Genomic DNA, 19152 nt, shown 5'->3' with positions numbered 1-19152 from the left:
GGATACAGTCTCAGGCAGCATAGAAAGCAGTTCCCTGCACTTAAGTCTTTGGGGGGGAGGCAGTCTGTGGGGGAGGGGTCAGATTAAAGTCCCTATAGTGAGGGATGGAGTGGAGAAAGAGCTGGGGGCAGTGGCCAGCCATGGGAGTGCATGGGACCAGGTGCCCCCTGCCTACATAGCAGCACTGGGGGGGCTTGCAGTTTTGCCCCTCACTGCTTCTAGGTGGGTAGGGGATGCATGGTCAGCACAGGGCTCCTGGGGGAAAGGCAGCAGGGTAGGGGTCCATGAGCCCACAAAGGGCATTTGGCACCTGCCCCTGTCCTGTGTGGCTTGGTTCCAGCAATGCTGGTGGCAGCAGGGGAAGGTGGGCATGTGTCCAGCCTTTTCCTTTTGAAGAGGTGATCACCCTACACACCAGAGTCTCCACATCATGTTATTTCCACAATATGATGTTATTTCAACATGGTAGATAATATGATCTGGAGATACTCATTGGGAAAAGCCTAATTTTACTATGCTACACTGGCATTTAGCACATGTTTTACTGTTTGAATGCTCAGGCACTAGTTATCACATCCCAAGTGTAAAGAGACATGTTACACTTAGATCATACTAAAGGCAGTTAAAACATGAGCATCCACACATTTAAGCTTGTTAACTCACTGTAAATGACCTCTGTCTCAAAGCTGCCCTGCTTCGGGGGTGGGGGGGAGGCAGGTTAACTCTGGACAATGTTACTGCTGTTATGGTAACTTTAGTCGGCTTCATGGAGATAAAAGAAGCAAATTTCAGTCCTCCAGTATCCCAGGATGCTCTGCTCCTGCCCCACCCCCTCCACCCAGAACAGGGATAGAGCCCAGGTGTCTTGGTTTCTAGCCATGCCCTTGCTTGCCAGCCCTCTAGTGGCACCTCAGAGCTTTACAGGCAAGAAATGGTAGTACTTCTTAATGTGACTGCTCCCATGTTCTATCTTGAACCTCATTTAGACCATATTAAATCCATGAACTGTTATGTGTAACATGTAACTTCACCTAAAGAGTAACGTGTAGCAAGTCCCACAGAATCATGTGCCAGAGCTTCAGGTGGGAAGGATAAAGGGAATAAACAGCTAAATATAACAACTTGACGATAACAGGTATGGATCTGAACCCTGTTGTGTATAACTACCAGGAATTTTGGGCTTCCAAAGGTCTGGGGGGGCAGGGACTGGGGACTCCTGCACCTGTCCTGTAGGTATCCGCCTTAGGACCCTGGAGGAGCGGGTGCAGGAGCTCCTGGAGGAGGTTAGCAGGCTGAGGGGAATCCGTGAGGCAGAGGAGGAAATTGATAGGTATTTTCTTTCTCTGCAGGGTGATACAACAGAGGAGAGGGCAGACCGGGATGAGCCCTCCACCGCTGAGTGGCAGACAGTCTCCCGCGCCAGAGCTGTTAACCATGTTGCGGCACCAGTTCCTCCTGTCCATCTGGAGAACAGATATGAGGTCCTGGCAGCCCTGGAGGAGGAGGGAGCAGTGGAAGATTCCAGGGAGGAGACTTTGTGCACACAATGTCCTGTGCGGGCGGCGGGAGTCAAGAGGCCTAAGAGGAGGAAGCGTCGCGTCATCGTGATTGGTGACTCCATCCTGAGAGGTACGGAGGGCCCCATCTGTCGCCAGGATCCCTCAGCACGTGAGGTCTACTGCCTGCCCGGAGCGAAGATTCAGGATGTGAAGGGGATGCTCCAGTCCATCATCCAGCCCTCCGATTATTACCCCATGGTCCTTGTCCATGTGGGTACTAACGATGCGGCCAGGAGAGCCCCTGATCGCCTGATGGAGGACTACCATGCTCTGGGAGGCGTGCTGAGGGAGATGGGCGCACAGGCGGTCTTCTCTTCCATCCTGCCAGTGAGCGGACGCGGCAGACGTCACGAGATGTGCATTGCGGAGACCAACTGGAGGCTACAGGAATGGTGCTTCGAGGCGGGCTTTGGCTTCCTCAGCCATGACCGGCACATCGTGATGAGAGACATGCTGGGATGGGATGGGCTCCACCTTTCCCCTAAAGGTAAGCGTGTGTTCTCTTCCAGGTTGGTGAACCTCCTTCGGCGGGCTTTAAACTAGGCTCGTCGGGGGAGGGGGAAGATGAGGGCGGAGGAGACGATGAGATACCAGGCCCAGCAACAGCCAGCGAGCCCAGACCAATGGTCAAAACGGAGAAACAGGTAAGCGATGGGGGACGGGGCATTGCTGAGACTAGGGGGTCAGTGGGCACAACCGCTGAAGGCCTCAAATGCCTCTACACGAATGCTCGAAGTATGGGGAAGAAGCAGGAGGAACTCGCCCTCCTCCTAGCTGTCACCAGCCCTGACATAGTAGGGATCACAGAAACGTGGTGGGACTCATCGCATGACTGGGCGGTGAGTGTCAAGGGCTATAGGCTATACAGGAAGGACAGGATAGGAAGGAAAGGTGGAGGAGTAGCACTCTACATCAAGGAGGAATATACTTCCTCGTTAATTAGCATGGGGGTAGAGGGGGGGCACTCTGAGGTGCTCTGGGTTAGAGTAAAAGGCAGTCCAGGGGAGAGAGACTTAACGGTGGGAGTCTACTATAGACCTCCCAACCAGGGAGAAGAGCTCGACCTGGAATTCTTAGGTCAGCTTACAGAGGCAGTGAGGGCTAAGGATGTGGTCATCATGGGGGACCTGAACTTCCCAGACATCTGCTGGGAGGAGCAGTCAGCCAAGTCTGATCGCTCACGTCGGTTCTTAGCCAGACTGCAGGACCTCCATCTAACCCAGGAGGTGCACAGTCCCACCAGGGGAGACGCCTTGCTGGACCTAGTGCTGGCCACGGGTGATGACCTGGTGAGGGGGCTGCGGGTGATGGGCCACCTGGGAGACAGTGATCATCGCTTGCTGGAATTCACCATCCAGCGTAAGGTGGCAAAGGGCTGCAGCAAGGCAACAGCCCTAGACTTTAGGAGGGCTGACTTCAACAAGCTAAGGAAGATAGTTGGGGAAGCGCTGAGGACCCAGAGGGGAAGGGAATCAGATGTCGAAGGTGAGTGGTTGCTCCTTAAGGAGACGATCCTCCATGCCCAAAGGGAGGTAATCCCAACAAGGGTCAAAGGGAGCAGGAGGGCACATAAACCCCCATGGCTCACTAAGAGCATCCGGGAATGTCTCCTTGCTAAAAGGGAGGCATATACCCAATGGAGAGATGGGGTCATCGCCAAGAAGGACTATGTTATAGTCGCCCGAGGATGTAGGGGGGCAGTCAGGAGGGCCAAGGCAGAGTTGGAGATAGGACTAGCTTCCCGGATTAAGGACAATAAGAAGTCCTTCTTCAAATACATAGGGGGTAAAAAGAGGGTCCCGGGTAATGTGGGGCCCCTGCAGGACACGATGGGCAACTTAGTCATCACGCCAGATGACAAAGCTAACATATTTAACGATTTCTTTGCCTCTGTCTTCTTAAGTAGGGACCAGTTCAGCCACCTCCCTGCTGGGCCCCCCTCGGGCCCCGAGAGAGACACGCCTGGGCCAAGGGTTAGCGAGGAGTTAGTTAGGGTACTTCTGGAGAAGCTGGACGTGTTCAAGTCCGCTGGTCCGGACGATCTTCACCCTAGGGTTCTACAGGAACTGGCTGAGGTCATTGTGGGACCCCTGGCACGGCTCTATGAGCACTCGTGGTGCTCTGGCGAGGTGCCGGAGGACTGGAAGAGGGCCAATGTGGTCCCTATCTTCAAAAAGGGAAAAAAAGAGGACCCGGGAAATTACAGGCCAGTTAGTCTGACCTCAATCCCGGGTAAGCTCTTTGAAAAAATTATCCTGGCACACATCCAGGAGGGCCTTGCGGGGGAATGCATGCTCAGGGGCAACCAACATGGGTTTATCAGTGGCAGGTCTTGTCAGACCAACCTGGTGGCCTTTTACGATCAGGTCACCAAATCATTAGACGCAGGGGTTGCTGTGGATGTAGTCTTTTTGGACTTCCGGAAGGCTTTCGACACTGTCTCTCACCCTGTCCTCATCAAAAAGCTGGGAGACTGTGGTGTCGATGCCCACACGGTCAAATGGGTCGCCAACTGGTTGGAGGGCCGCACCCAGAGGGTGGTAGTGGATGGGTTCTTCTCGACCTGGAAGGATGTGGGCAGTGGGGTTCCGCAGGGCTCGGTCCTCGGGCCTGCACTGTTCAACATCTTCATCAGTGACTTGGATGAGGGGGTAGAAAGCACCCTGTTCAAGTTTGCTGATGACACTAAGATGTGGGGGGATGTGGGTGCACTAGAAGGGTGCAATAGGCTACAAGCTGACCTTGACAGGTTGCAACGGTGGGCGGATGAGAATAGGATGGGGTTTAACACTGATAAGTGCAAGGTGTTGCACATGGGGAGGAAGAACCGGCACCACACTTACAGGTTGGGGAACTCTCCTCTTGCCAGCACGGAGACGGAAAAGGATCTTGGAGTCGTCGTTGACTCCACGATGAACATGGGCCGGCAGTGTGGGGAGGCAGTCAAGAAGGCCAATCGTACCCTGTCATGCATCCACAGATGCATCTCGAGCAGGTCCAGGGAGGTGATCCTCCCCCTCTATGCGGCACTGGTCAGGCCGCAGCTGGAGTACTGCGTCCAGTTCTGGGCGCCACACTTCAAGAGGGACGTGGACAATATGGAAAGAGTTCAGAGGAGGGCCACTCGTATGATCAGGGGTCAGCAGGGCAGGCCTTATGAGGAGAGGCTACAGGACCTGAACCTGTTTAGCCTCCACAAGAGAAGGTTAAGGGGGGACCTTGTGGCCTGCTACAAACTGGTCAGGGGGGATCAGCAGGTATTGGGGGAGTCCCTGTTCCCCCGTGCGCTGCCAGGAGTGACCAGGAATAACGGTCACAAACTGGCGGAGGGTAAGTTTAGATTAGATATTAGGAGGCGCTACTTCACAGTCAGGGTGGCTAGGGCCTGGAACCAGCTTCCAGGGGAAGTGGTGCAGGCTCCTAGCCTGGGGATTTTTAAAAGGAAGTTAGATGAGCACCTTGCCGGGGTCATCTGACCCCGGTGCTCTTTCCTGCTAAGGCAGGGGGTCGGACTAGATGATCTACCTAGGTCCCTTCCGACTCTAGCTACTATGAAACTATGAAACTATGAACTATAAGGGTTTGCTGAAGGAAAGTAGCATGGATGCTTTGTATAGAAATAAAAAAAGGCTCCAAGAAACTTTGATGCGGCTGCAATAATGTACCTAGCTGCTTTCTCTAACACGAACAGTCATTTGGTTAATCAGAAACTAAAGGTTGGGAACAAAAGTGCATGATTGAAGCAAAGAAAGGAAAATGAGAGAAAGTAACAGGAGAGAAATAGATGAAGTAGTCAGGGATGAAGTACTCTGCACTCCAAAATGATTAATTCAAATTGCTTCTTTCTTTCAAGAGGTATTTTCAACCACACTTAGTTGTGTGTGCAATACTGGCTGTTAAAAAAAATACATCTCCTATAACTGAAGAAATCTGGGTTATATATTTTGGATATCTTTAGCACTGATTAAAAGGTTACAGACCTTGACTTGGGTCTCTATAGAGATGATAGAGAGACAAGTCCACTGTTCCTAAAGTAGTCACTATTGGCTTGAGCAGTACAGAAAAATATATTCTCATTTTGTAGAGGTTTCCAAAATCTGTATATGGTCCATTAGAAATAAAACTTCTGCACTTTTAAGTCTTGAAATAAAACAAAATCTGGGGGTGAAAAAATGACTCAACAAAAGTTTCAGCAAAACTGTCTTTTTCTGTCAATCTCTACGCTGAGTGTTGTATTATAGTATATGATGCAAAACACAAATAATAATAACCAACAATGAAATGAGAAGTCATTCTGAAAGGACAAATTTGAATGGTTTGTACAAAAAAAAATGTCAAATAGATTGTTCTGACATTGCCAGAGCTTTTCCCTCTTTTAGTCTTCAAATTGAAATTTCAACAATATCAATGCAATCTTGTGGAGTATTTCAGTTTTGATAGACCTGTTTTCCCTGACAGAAAATCATTCCAGTAGAGGGTTCTTTTCTTTTTTCTTTTTTGTTTTTGTTTTTTTGTTTCTTCTTCTTCTTTTCTCCCTGACCTGATCTATCTGTGGCTGTACAGGTGATCAACAGACTTGCCTGTCATTACTAATATAGCCAGGAACCTGCAGCAACAAACACACTAAACCAAACAGCTTAGTGTGTCTAACACAGCAACAGACCTGGGGGAGCACCGCTACTGTACCAGGTTCCGTGCTTCCATCTTCTTCAGGTCTGTGTCTTGTCCTGTGATATCTTAATGGATATTCAAGTGTTCAGCTAGCACCGTAGGTGACTGGTAGGGGAGGCACGGGGGGGGGGGGCACGTGTCCCCCCAACAGGGCTGTCCCCACTACCAACACCACCAGCCACTGCTGTGGGTGTTCACCAGCCCCAACCCCACTGCTGCTGCCAGCTTCTGTGGGTTCTCACCAGCCCCATCCCCACCGTCGCCGGCTTTTGTGGGTGCCCCACCAGTTGCCCATGGCTACCATGTTCAGTAAGCTCTCCAAATGAGTCTGTAAAAAACTCACAATCAAAACTAAATTGTCTGTATACAAAACCTGCATTCTCAGTGTCCTTATGTATAGCAATATGACACAGTCAACATACACATATCAAGAAAAGAAGCTGAACAGCTTCCACCTATGCTATTTATGGCACATCCTTGATATCAAGGGGCAAGACAGAATCACCAACACAAAGGTATTCACCAATCCAACCTGCCAACCATCATTGCACTACTCAAGCAGCACCGCCTACATCTGGCTTGGCTATCGTCACAGGATGGAAGATGGGTACATCCTGAAGGCAAATTGCAGGTGGGGAAAGAAGAGTTGGGAGCCTGAAACTGCACTTCAGTGATTTTTGCAAGCAGGATATAAAGGGTTTTGAAATTGAAACCTTTGGAAAGCCTTAGCATGAGACAGGATAAAGTGGGACTCCCTTCTCAATCATGGAGTCCTGCATGACAGTGAAAAATTGGTCATTTGAATTACAACAGGAACATAAATGAAGGAAACAGCCTGCCAATACAGTAACACCACAAATACCCGTGGCCACTGTGTTATACCTTCATGTCTAACATTGTTTTTTACAGCCACAAGAGAAAATTCACCACCAGTCAGTAGAATAGCTGCAATATCCACCATCACTCATTCATGAATGAATGCCATAGCATGTAAAGTTTTATTATACCTTTTAAACAACTCATAATGTCTGTAGGGGTAAACCCTGCTCTGTATACAGGGTCTAACAGACTCACCCAACAATGAGGAATTCCCAGGTGTACACTGACCTAGCAATCTTTCCCTCCTGGGTTGACAAATAGGTATGGTTGGTGGCCATATAGGAGCACCAATACTACTCCCACCTGTTTTTCTGTCCAATAGGATGCAGTCACATTCATGGAGAACTTAGTTATTCCATGACTCACCGCTGAGGATGACATCTTTCTTTCTGCTAAGCACTTCACCTAGAAACTATAGGTGGTGTCTTTGATAGCTGAAAATGCTATCTTTAGGTGGAAAGGAAAATGCAACATTGTGTCTTATTCGAGAAACAATGGCAGGGGGGTGGAATATCACATTCGTAGTGAATTTGTATTTACTTCTGCTCTTTCCTTAGGCAGTCATTGCTTCTCTATGGGTCATTCTTAGCATGATAACACTTCAGTGGGTTTATTTCACCATTCACCAATCTGCCTTTTAGGGCTTGTCTTCACTAAACCATTCACTCCGGATATTGGCAGTAAGGTCTGAATGCCCATCTTAACCTAATCCAGATACAAGCATTCCTACTGAAAAGCTAAACTGGATTTATTTGGCATGACCCCACAAGCACTTACGTGCATTTCCCCAGGGACAAATAGTAGTGGCACATAGTTGTGCCACTCCCTTGCTTGTGGGGAATTCCCCTGCATGTGCTCTCTGGCAGGGAGCAAATTGCCCCAGGTTGGGTAGGAGAAGATGGGGCCATCTCATGGGCTGGACTCAGCAGTCTTATCTGCGGTCCTGGAAGACTCCTGGGGTTGTGGCAAAGGCAATCTGAATGTGCAGAGCCTGGCCGGCAGCTGGGGCATGGCTTTGGCCAGCCAGTCTGTGGTGTTGGGTAATGCAAACTGCAGTCATGTGTGCCACCCTGCTTTTTTTGGAACATTTTTTAAAGATACTGGTATTTCCCAGTGGAGGACCTTTTTCTTTTGCACTGAATATGTTTTGTGGTGCCACCAAGCACACATTCCCTCTTGTCTCAAAGCACACATTCCCATTGTGTCTTTGTGGTTTCTGCCTACCCTTGCTTGACTTTGGAGGTGTATCCCATAGTTCTTCATACTAAGATGCCCAGGTATTCTTTCAATAGTGCTGATTGCGAGGATCTTGTCTCTCCTTTGATTGGAATTGTGGGAAGGGTGGGTGGGTTTCAGTCCAAGTGAGAGCAGCTTTCCTGTATTCACCAGCCACATAAAATAACCTATAATTAGTAGGGCTGTGCAAAATGTTGTCAGCCATTTCACTTTGACTCATTTTGAGGTCAAAACAGCAAAATTGAAATGAAACAATGGTCAGCAAAATAGCCTCGAAACAAAACAAAGCTAGACAAAATGTTGAAACATTTTGACCATAGTGCTGGAAATGGCAAGTCAGTCCAGCTGGGCTGCTTCCTCATCCACCATGCTAGATCGCACCCAGGACTACCTCCCTGCCCTGAGTGTGATCTAGCATGGGGGATGGGAAGGCAGCCCAGCTGGGCTGCCTTCCCATCCCAAACGAAACATCAAAACAGCATCAAAACAGCCTTTCTGTTTTGATGAAATGGAACAGAACTGCTGTTTTGGATTGAAATGAAATTTGAAACAGAACAGTGCCATTTCACACAGCCCTAATTATTACAGCATGTTTAAACCTATGTCACTGTTGTGTGGATGGAAGCAGGGAATGAGCTGAAAATGGATAAGAGCCTGAGTTAAATGTGTAAAGATATCATTTCTCTTTCACAAACAAAAAGCAAGGAAGAAGTTAGCTCAAGTGCCCCTTTATATGTAAAATACCTGTAGTTCCTTAAGGCTAAGTACAGACAGTCAAAAAGCCTGAGGCTAAATGATTCCATTTTTTCAAGTTAGTCTAAGCTGCAAAGATTGAACCAATAAGCAAATGAACCAACATTCACTTTAGATTCAGGAAATGCAGCCACATGCCTGCAGTGGCTCAAGCCAGAAGCCAGGGGTGCTAGAGTACATCTCTCTGGCACATAGCCAACATTGGCTGTGAGTTCACTTCCTCTTCCAGTCCACAATCACAGCAGCAGGACCCTGCAGGGTTACTCATCACTTCTTCCTCCTGTTTCCAGGTGCCTCTGGGATTTGTAGTCCACAGGTGCAGCCAGCAGTAAGTAAATCAGCAGGGCAGGGCAGGGCAGCTATATATCTGGGGGAAAGTGCATTTAACCCCTCTCCTTGGCCAGACCCCAGCCCACAGCCTGCTTTACACTATGACACTGACTTCATTGTTTTCCTCTATTGCAAACCCCTATTTTGCTTGAAGAGTGGGTTATCTGGGTTTGCTCCATATTGATTTATGCTAAACCAACTAGGTTGTTCTGAGAGAAAAAGAAAATAGTCCACGCTAGTGATTGCACCAGTTTAGGTTGAGTAAGATCTTTTTTTTTTTTTAATATAGATATTTTTCTGCAGGTGGAGGTGGAAGTCACCATTGGGAAAGCTCATAGAGAAAACCCCTTGAACCAATGCACCTGTCTTTTCACCAGGAGTTTTTGGTCACTACTGGCCAACGCCAACTTGGAGGGCAGTAAAAGGGGCTGGAATCTGACAATCTATGCCAGCATTTGCCCAGTGTATCCGCTTTTCTAATGACTCTGCAGCCACTTGTTACGGTTGGCTGTGTCTCACTTTTTCTTCTTAGCCTGTTTTAATAGCTTTAAATAGTAATTGCTGGAGCATGCAAAGAGTCTCTCTTCCCAGATGTGCTAAAGTGTTAGGTCAGCCTTTTTTAATGCATAAAACTCTCCAGACCCAGATTTAGTGCGGACTTGGGAGATGAAAAAGGCAGGCGAGTAGTGAATCTGGGAATGTGGGCCAACCTACTCATCCTGATCCTGAAGACGCTGAAAAGACTGTGAACTCCCACATAGATTTCTGCATTTAATTCATTACCAGTTGGTTCTTAGAGATAACGTTAAGGAACTTTTTGTTTCTCCTCTTGGCTTTAATTGCCTGTTTTATTAGAATTTATCTTTCTGATATAGCAAAATATTATTTCAATAGGCACTGCAATGTTGTGCAAAAGAGGAAGAAAATTATTTCCCACAGAACATTATTAATGAATGTTTACAAGTTTCAATGCTAGCAATTTAAAGGACTCAGGAGATACCTTTCTTGAGAGCTCAATTCAACAAGATAGACATTTAGTTTAAAATAAACTAAGAATCTTTTTTTTTCCACTGGAAAATATGAAACTCTTCTTCAAATGCTAACTAATCTAAGCAGTTTTGTATTGAATCATGAATATATTTTAATTCACTATTCAAAATGTGGTAGCATTTACTATTTTGCCGCCCTAGCAATATTCTAAAAGACTTTTTTGAACCCTTTCGCAATTTCTTTTATAGATTCTGATTAAAATCCAATTAATTATGAACACAATTAAACCTTCCTACAGTAGTTTGTAAAAGAAGGCTGAGAAAAGTAGAGTTGTCAATCAAAGATCCATCAGGGAGTAGTAATTTGTCATGGGCATAACTTTCAGCCAATAAAAGTCCAGAGCCAAAAAAACTACATTAAGGTTGTATCCCCATATGCAGGTTTATTAGGAAATATATCACTTCTTTGATTGTTGTTCCACTTATCATCAGATCAATACACTTTTGTTTGTATGGCACCTTTCACGACAAAGCCATCCCAAGGCACTGCACAATAATAAATATACATACAATAAAAAGGCAATTAAAATATAATAAAGCCAAATTAAACATTAATGTACAATCCAATCTTATTGAAAAATCGGTGCTGCCAGGGAACAATTTGATAGTTCCCAAACTTTCTGCAAATTGTCTGATTATTGCACATTTGAAATGTTGTAAATTAATAAAGAAGATATGTATATGCATGCCATATGTTGGAAGTTCCTGCCATTTTCCTCGCTATGGACAAGGGCACACGAAGGTATTAAGTAAATTTGACACCCGATCACCAAGAGGTATAAATAAATGTCATTTCATTGGCTACAGTGAATCTACACCAGTTTACGCTGGTTGAAGAACTGTCCTCTTACAAATTGCTATGTAGGCTAAGGACCTCCTTCTTCTTTGTGTGACATCTGTGTTTTTGCCAGAGTATCTCCAGCGACCTCAGTGGAATGACACCAGTGTATCATTGCCCTACCGGAGTTTGGTCCCAGTGCAACATATTTGTTGGATCCCAGTATTTATAACAGAGCCATAGATCATAGAAATGTGGGGGCTTTAAAGCACATCAAGGAATCACCCAGTCCCACCCCCTGAACAGTGGTAGGATCAGGCCTACTTAGATGACCAAGAGATCTTAGTAACCTGTATTTTCAAGCAGGTATTTTAAAGCAGTGACAAGACTGCCATGATTCACCTCGGTAGCCTCTTCCAGGGTTTCGCTGACCTAACAATTAGGAAAAAATTTTTCTTCATAAGTAGTATAAGTCTTTGCTTTAAATTAAGCTGATCTCTTCTTGACTTTTTCCAGTGGCTGTGATGAAGAAATTGATCGTTCTCCCTTTATGACATACTTTTCAGTACTAGAAGACTGACTTGGTTTTGTCCTCCAATCTTACCTCTGTCTTCCCATCTCCCCCTTCCGCAATTGAAACCCTTTCAACTTTTTTCAAATACATTGTTTAAACTTCTTATCATTTCTGTTTCTTTTCCTTGAACCCCTGCCCTTTTTTTTAGATCTTTCTTAAAGTGAGTGAAGCAAGTGAAAGTGGCCACGACCATGGGGCAGAATTCAAGTTCCATTTGTACCCCTAAATGGATGTTTTCTGGCTGAGTGAAGTCATGTTTTTGGCCTGCTTTGCTCAGGTAGGATTATGTTTCTCCTGTACTTTGAACCCAGAAGAGTGTGTGTGTGTGTGTGTGTGTGTGTAGACTGATCACACCCAGGTTCCTATACCCTAACTTAATGAACACAACTATATTTGGGCACCCTGTTGTGAACATATAATGCGTATAAGCCACAGAAGCATAGATGGCCAGTAACGCATGATGAGACAGAGAAGAAGGAGGATCCTTCTGTGTTTTAGCCCCAGTATTTTAATGGTTAAGGCACTTGCCAAGGTGCTAGGCTGCCGTCCTTCTGTTTCTAAAAGAAGTGCTGAAGAAAGAGCTGGATAATGTCTAATCCCTGGTGTGACTCTTGGAGCTTTATACTGGGATCAGACAAATATAGGTTCACACCCTTCCTGGCTAGAACCCAAGGCTCCTATACAAGTGCAGGGAGGCTGCTCTGAAGTGCTGTAACTCCAGCACGTTGGAGCAGACTTAATTAATACAGTCTGCTGGAGCATGGAAATTACGATGCTCCAGCAGACTCCAGTATCATGTGCATTAGGATCTCTGCATGGAAAAATAGTGGTGGGGTGCTTTAAACTAAAGTACATTCAGTGAGTTTTAGTTTTAGTGCCCTGCTGCCATGTTTAAGTGGAAGGATGCTGATGCATGTGACACGCCAGGCGCTTTCCATCAGCACAGCTTTCACATCTACACTAATTAAAGATCCCCCCACTTCTGCCTCCCAAAGCATGCCCATAAATGCCCCCAAAGTCTCTGTATTCCTGGGCAAGTGCCCTAAACTGTCATTTAGGCACACAAAGGCAAAGAGATATACCCCATGTTCCAACTCAGTCGACACCAGCAATGAAAAGAGCAGGGCACTTGCATCTTATACATCCCAGAATGAGATTTACCTTTTTTTCAAACAGCGCGACATTGCTAGCTCATAGCTAGCCCATGATTTCTTATCATCCTCAGATCCTTTTCTTCTGCCTTCCTGCTAACCAGATAGTTCTCTTTTTTTTTTTGTCTTTGTCCTTTCTAAGTCTAGCACCTTGCACCTTCATTGAATGTAATCGTGTTCGTTTTGGAGCATCTCACCAATTTGTCAAAATCATTGTGAATTCTGATCCTGTCTTTCAACGGTCTTGAAAACTTTCTCCAGCTTGGTGTCCTCCGCAAATGTTAGAAGCGTACTCGTTTATCAAGGATATGTCAACGGTTGTGAGATAAAACAATGATAGTCAGGTAAGGTCTATCCTCAGTTTAAAAAATAAATAAACTGCACTTCTTGCACTAAACTCGTGTTCAGTTGAACCTCAGGAGCCATCCAGACTATCCAGGATAGCAACTACTGTATAAGTAGTGAAGTTGGCTAAGCTAGCTCTCTCATTTGGTCGGCTAAAGGCATCTAATAGAGCTCTTCTTCATGGTCCCGCTGATGTTCTTCTTCCTTGAGAAGTAATGAACAGGACCCATACGCACCAGGGACAGTCGCTGATTGAAGGACTCACTACCTACTTGCACTGAGTATAAATCTCCACCTTCCAGCCACAGCACTTACAGAAGCTGGCCCTTTCTTTATTTCCTTATGCACCGGCATATGAATTGGTTTTTCTGATCGCATCCAATTCTGCAATGTTAGTCATGCTGTTAGATCTGGGTGCTTTTTCCCCCCCTTTTTTTTTTCATCTCCTTCTCAGAAATGTGCTAAGTAGTTTTGGCCTTAGGATAAAGAAGAAAAAAATAATTTGATGAGGAATATAGTTACCCCCTCCCCCGGGCCTTCTCCTGCTTTCTTATTCAGAAACTGAAGTGGAAGCTCCCTAAAATACACTCCTGGTTTTCCATCTTTTCAAGCTGCATTCAACAGCATCATAATATCAGTGTTCAATGGTTTGAGTGCCAACAATAACAGCAAGTTAATGACAGAAAACTCAGATCTGCACCTGGTCAACTGTCTTGCTCAGGCACTTCACTACCCTACCTATTACTATGTATCTGTATCCCCGTATTTCTGGCCCAATGCATTTTCTATTCTCTTCTGTATGGTGGCACAATTTCAACAAGAGAAGTGAAAAATACCTTCTTTGCTTTGCACAGCTGAAAACAAGGGGTAAACTACAGCCCCGGGATTGGATTCCTCTCAGGCAGAACAAGTGAACCTGGACTTCCTACTTCCGGAGCAAATGTTCAAATCATAGGTGAATATGTTGCCACCACCATGATGTGCCAAGCTTTTAAAGAGATGGGTCTTTGAATGAGATGCTTCTTGCAAGAAGCCGGATCCTGGTCATAGCTTAAACATGCACTGAGAATACCTTTAAGATTTGGGGGCTGAGGGAGAGGGACGCCTAGTTTCTGAATCCTGATCAGAAGTAGATGTGACATAAGCACCAATCTGCTCTGGAGCCTAAGGAGCTTTAATGTTAGGCAATAAGGTGAATATCAGGTTTAAATATCTCCACAACGAAGCAGCAGGTAAATCGGTGTTTTATACCTACGTTCTCCTTTAGAAAACTTGTCTTTTGTTGTTTTAAGTGTATCCCGCCTGGGTGTTGTGAACAGGGCACAGACTTGTTTCTGACCTGATTTAGACCTGATTGATACCAGCGCAATTCATCAAGTTATTCCTGATTTACTCTGTAGTAAGATCGAAATCTGGCCCAACATCCGTGGTCATGTAGTTGGGGTAGCAGTTCTCTGCAGAGACTTATCATATGCCTGTAACAGGGGAATAGAAACGCAGCATTCACAGGATCTCCTGAACTTAAAAACACGTTATGCTTAGACCAGTTCACATCATATGAATCATTTGCAATTCTAAGTGAGTATTTAGGTGCCAAGTCAACGAAGTGCTTAAGCACATGCTTGAATGCCTTGCTGAATTGGGGCCGTAATTGCTTAAGACTTGTGACTTAACCTAGCAAGGATTTGCAAGCCCGCTCATATTAATACTATTGGAAAATGGGTGCTCTCTTATCCCGACGCTGGCTTCTGCGGGTGCCCCCCCAGACTCAGGAGGCACCAGTTACCCACAGACTTAATCACGGGCTGAAATGTTTTCCAGTATGGGAATGGTTTTAGGTGAAGGTTTAGGACCAAAATGTATTTCTCCACCCACATAGGCCCTATGCATAGTGACTTTCTTCCCAGCTTGGGACCACTGCTGGAGAAATAGGCCTTGCTTCCTAGCTCATGCTTGGCACACCCCGAAACCTGGCAGCGAGGGAAAGTAAAACAACCTATGCATCCCTGAGCCCAGTTGCCCTTGCTTCTCCCGTGCTCTGTCTCTGGAGGCCCTCGGAGCAGCTCAGGCCCACTTTGAACAACTTGAAGCCACCTGCACTGCGCTAATGGTCAGGAAATGCAGAAGGAGAGAGGGTGGGCAAGACTTATTTCCAGGCTCAGCAGTGAGGATGCATAGATATGGCCGTAAGGTCTGATCCGGAGCCTGCAGCAGCTGTTAGATGCGTTTCAATTGCTTTCAAAGGGCTGGAGATCCAGGCTGCAAGGGAGTAGGGTTAGATCGAAGCCCAGACTGGTTTCACCCAGGAACTCCTCCGCTGCAAGCCTCAGATGCTCTCCCCATCCTCTTTAAACAAAAGCGTGTCACTTTTCACTAGTGGCTAATTCAGTTGTGAGGCAAAGGGAATGACTGGGAAGGGTGTAATAATTACAGCACAATACAGCAATCCTCCAGTGTATTCCCGGCAGGAGTATGATCTCAGAGAATTTCTGCAAGGCCCCCTTCAAGTAATTACTGTCACTTCATGCTTATCTGCCAGCTCTCTCACTAGGTTTTCTTTTTCTTCCCTTCCTTAGTGAAGATACTGACTCTGACAAAAGGAGCCATTTGTCAAAGAGCCAGCATGCCACCTTTTCTTTCCCCTTTCTTTGCTGAAATTATGTGAGAGATTACAGTCCAGCCTGGGACAATATGTACCTTATCATCTAAATAATAGAGCACATAATAATCAATGACAAATGGCCATTAGCAGGAGCAGATACAGCCATGTCATTGAGCCCGGTGCCACTCGACACAGCTGGCTCGGACATCTTTATTCCCAGCATATGAAACCCCAGCAGACTTTCATGAAGATCATCAGGGTTGATTGCATAATTGTTAAACCCGTGGCTGAAATACCGATAGAGGCTTTCCAATGACTGGTAGGGGTAGCGCCAGCTTTTCTTTCCCTTAAGGGATCCTGGTGCTAGTGAGTGGTATTATATAGGAGATTCCCTTATCAATAGGTCACTGTACTGAAAATTTCCTCAGATGTCCACAGCAACACCCATGTCTCTAGCTTGGCCTGGGGTGGAGCAATTGTGACAGATGCTATCATGAGTGACAGCCAGAAACCTCCAGATGTAAAACCACAAATTGCTACAGCTTCAGTGAAGGCAATAACAGACTATTGCACTCTCTGGGTCAGCAAACAGGGAACCCTGTAGCAAGCAAGCACGATCAGCTCCAAGGAGAGCCTTAGCAAGGCGGTTTTATGACACCTAAGGTAGAGCTGTCATGCAGCAGTGCCAGTGGCAGCGGTGCAGCCTGCTCCCATTGCAGTGGCTCAGCAAAGGCAGCACCCAAGGCTCCTGCCTTGGTTACCCCTGCCCTTCTCCCACCCAACCATCAGTTATGCTACTGACTCTTAGGGTGTGAACAAAATTTAGTCTCCACCGTCCATTGGCCCGGACCAGCCATACAGATAGCCAACAGTGTACAGGATTTTCAATCCCACACATTCAAAAACATGGACCAGGTATAAAAAAATATGAGGTTTTTAAATGACACGATACATTATTTTTTCTTCTTGCTTCCTGGTTTCTGACACTTTCCGGTTTTGAGTTTTTCGTCTGCAACCCGGAGAGATAGAAATGTACTTTTAAAGGGATGAAAACAGAGCTCTGTGCGGATCTTTACTGAACACTTTGGCACTCAAAACAGAATAGTAAGGGCTGGAAAAAGTCACACGTGAGGCAGAGACCTGTTCACTAGTACTAAGACCATGCGCTTCAATTGAAGAATCATTGAATCATAGAAAAGGAGGGTTGGAAGGGAGCGTAGGAGGTCCCATTTAGTCCAACCCCCCTGCTCCAAGCAGGACCAACCCCAGCTACATCATCCCAGCCAAAGTTTTATCTAGTTGGGTCTTCAAAACCTCCAAGGATGCAGACTCCACCCCCCGCCCGGGTGACCTATTCTAGTGTTTCATCACCCTTCTAGTGAGAAAGTTGGGTTTTTTTCCTACTATCCAAATGAAACTTCCCTTACTTATGGTCACTCCAGGGTGAGTTCTGCGAACCTCTCAATGGTCTGAGATCTAGGGATCTGATAAGAGATTGCCTCCCTTCCTCTTTCTTGCCTCCTTTCCTCTTTCTCTGATGGATCATTTATTTGTTGACTCTGGGGGTTAAGGTATCTGTGGGAACCAGGAAGCTACTTTCAGGGTACACCTCTAATTTCGGGACATGACCTTTTTAGCTGTCAAATCATAGTAAATGATTGAGCTCAACACAGGGGCTAGTACTGAAAGTTTCTGTTTCAGAGCAGGGCTTCTGTTCAGGACTGTTTTGGTGATTGTTCAGTAAATGGCCGCCAAGGTGACTAATGAAAGTTCCTAAGGGGACAAGACTAAGCCTCTTTCTTGTAGGGGCAGGTGCGGTACAGTTAAAGAAAGAGGCACCTAAAGATGGCTTGGAGCAGAGGAATTCTGCATGAAAGTCTTGCATATAGAGTCCTGCTTCTTATCTAGGCTCGGCAGAATTTGATTTTGATTTTTTTAATAATTTGCCTGGATAATAGCAATTTTGTTTTTAAGCTTGTATTTTGTATTTCATTGATTTAAATTTTCAGCATTGCATGACATGAGAGGGGTGGAACGCGGACAATTTATTAAGGGCAGGATGCTATTATTATAGTGCAGCGTAACGAGTCACCGCAACAAACCTAACTACTGTAGGACTGAGCAGCTATGGGCTACACTCGCCCATAGCTTCCCCCACCTTCTTTGTCTCTTCCTCTTCCTTTGTTCCCAGGCCCCTGGGGATTCTGGGAGTTGCAGTCCAAACTACAGCCAGCGCGGTTCTGTAGGACTGCTGCCCCTATCGTCACCTGCTCCATCAGCTGTCATTTTCCATACATCCTCTTTCTATAATTTTTTATATATTAACAATAGAACTATTTTTTGTCAGTCTGTGAGTATGAGGTGAAAGGGAAGTTTTTCGATGCTTCCTAATAAAAAACGAATCCTGCCAAGCCTGTCCATATCCATACGCAAAGGCTGTGAGAGGTGCAGCAAGGATGGGATAGGGAAGGATGGACGTAACATTTTGGAAAATCCAGGCAGGTCACTATAGCTTTGTCGGTGTGGTTTCACGGGCATTGGCCACAACATTTAGGTCTGTTACAAAGGTGAATCGTTGACCCAAAGACATGAGATGCCGTGTCTTCCCCTCACCTTTTCCTCCAAGCCATAACATCAGAGGGCATATACTTTGCTTTAAGAGCTGAGAATGATTCGCCCAACAAACTTCATTTGCTACCTTTCATTTTATTCCCTCCAGCTCTTTGTAACCAGAAGGCTTCAACATGTCCTCTGAGAACTAACACAACCATCATGTCAGGTTACTGCAAAGTGCCCCCTGATTTTCTCAGTCTCACGAGCTAATGCCAGTGAAACTCCAGTGCTTTGGAAGAAAATCCAGGGGCACCTTGAGGTTTTTTTTTTTCCCTTTTTTTTGTAAAGTTCAAGATGATTAATTATATGGGACTCAAGATATGTAAAAGTTATCCAAGTTTTCACCATTAATCACATAAATGAACAGAAAATAATTAGTTCATAGTGACTTTCTGGCTTATTATAATCAGCCCAACTCAAATCGACTTAGTCCAGACAGCCAAATATAGCAAGGAAAAAACCTTGAGGCATTTTTTCCCTATGTGTTGCCTGTTATCACACAGTGAGGTTTCTGTTCAAATGATGTGGCTTATTAAGGAAGACGAAACCCATTTAAACAATGTATCACAAATGCAGACAAGCTGAAGAAAAATATATACATGGGCATTTTTT

The 19152-nt window shown here is 45.8% G+C and overlaps 1 protein-coding gene across 1 annotated transcript in view; it reads left to right on the top strand.

Moving 5' to 3' along the window:
• The first annotated feature begins 1646 nt into the window (after nucleotides 1-1646).
• LOC149867953 (uncharacterized) overlaps nucleotides 1647-19152 on the top strand; it is a 128504-nt gene continuing 110998 nt past the window's right edge. Inside the window, exons 1-2 of the mRNA XM_090037203.1 lie at nucleotides 1647-1951; nucleotides 2069-3553. Of these exons, the coding sequence (XP_089893329.1) occupies nucleotides 1949-1951; nucleotides 2069-3553 (1488 nt within the window). The 5' untranslated portion in view covers nucleotides 1647-1948. The remainder of the gene's footprint in view (nucleotides 1952-2068; nucleotides 3554-19152) is intronic.

Source organism: Crocodylus siamensis, chromosome 3, assembly GCF_052110815.1.
Source record: "Crocodylus siamensis isolate JL-2025a chromosome 3, ASM5211081v1, whole genome shotgun sequence".
Classification (NCBI taxonomy): Eukaryota; Metazoa; Chordata; order Crocodylia; family Crocodylidae; genus Crocodylus; species Crocodylus siamensis.
Note: the sequence above shows the minus strand (reverse complement) of the source record. Positions and strands in the feature narration are given on the sequence as shown.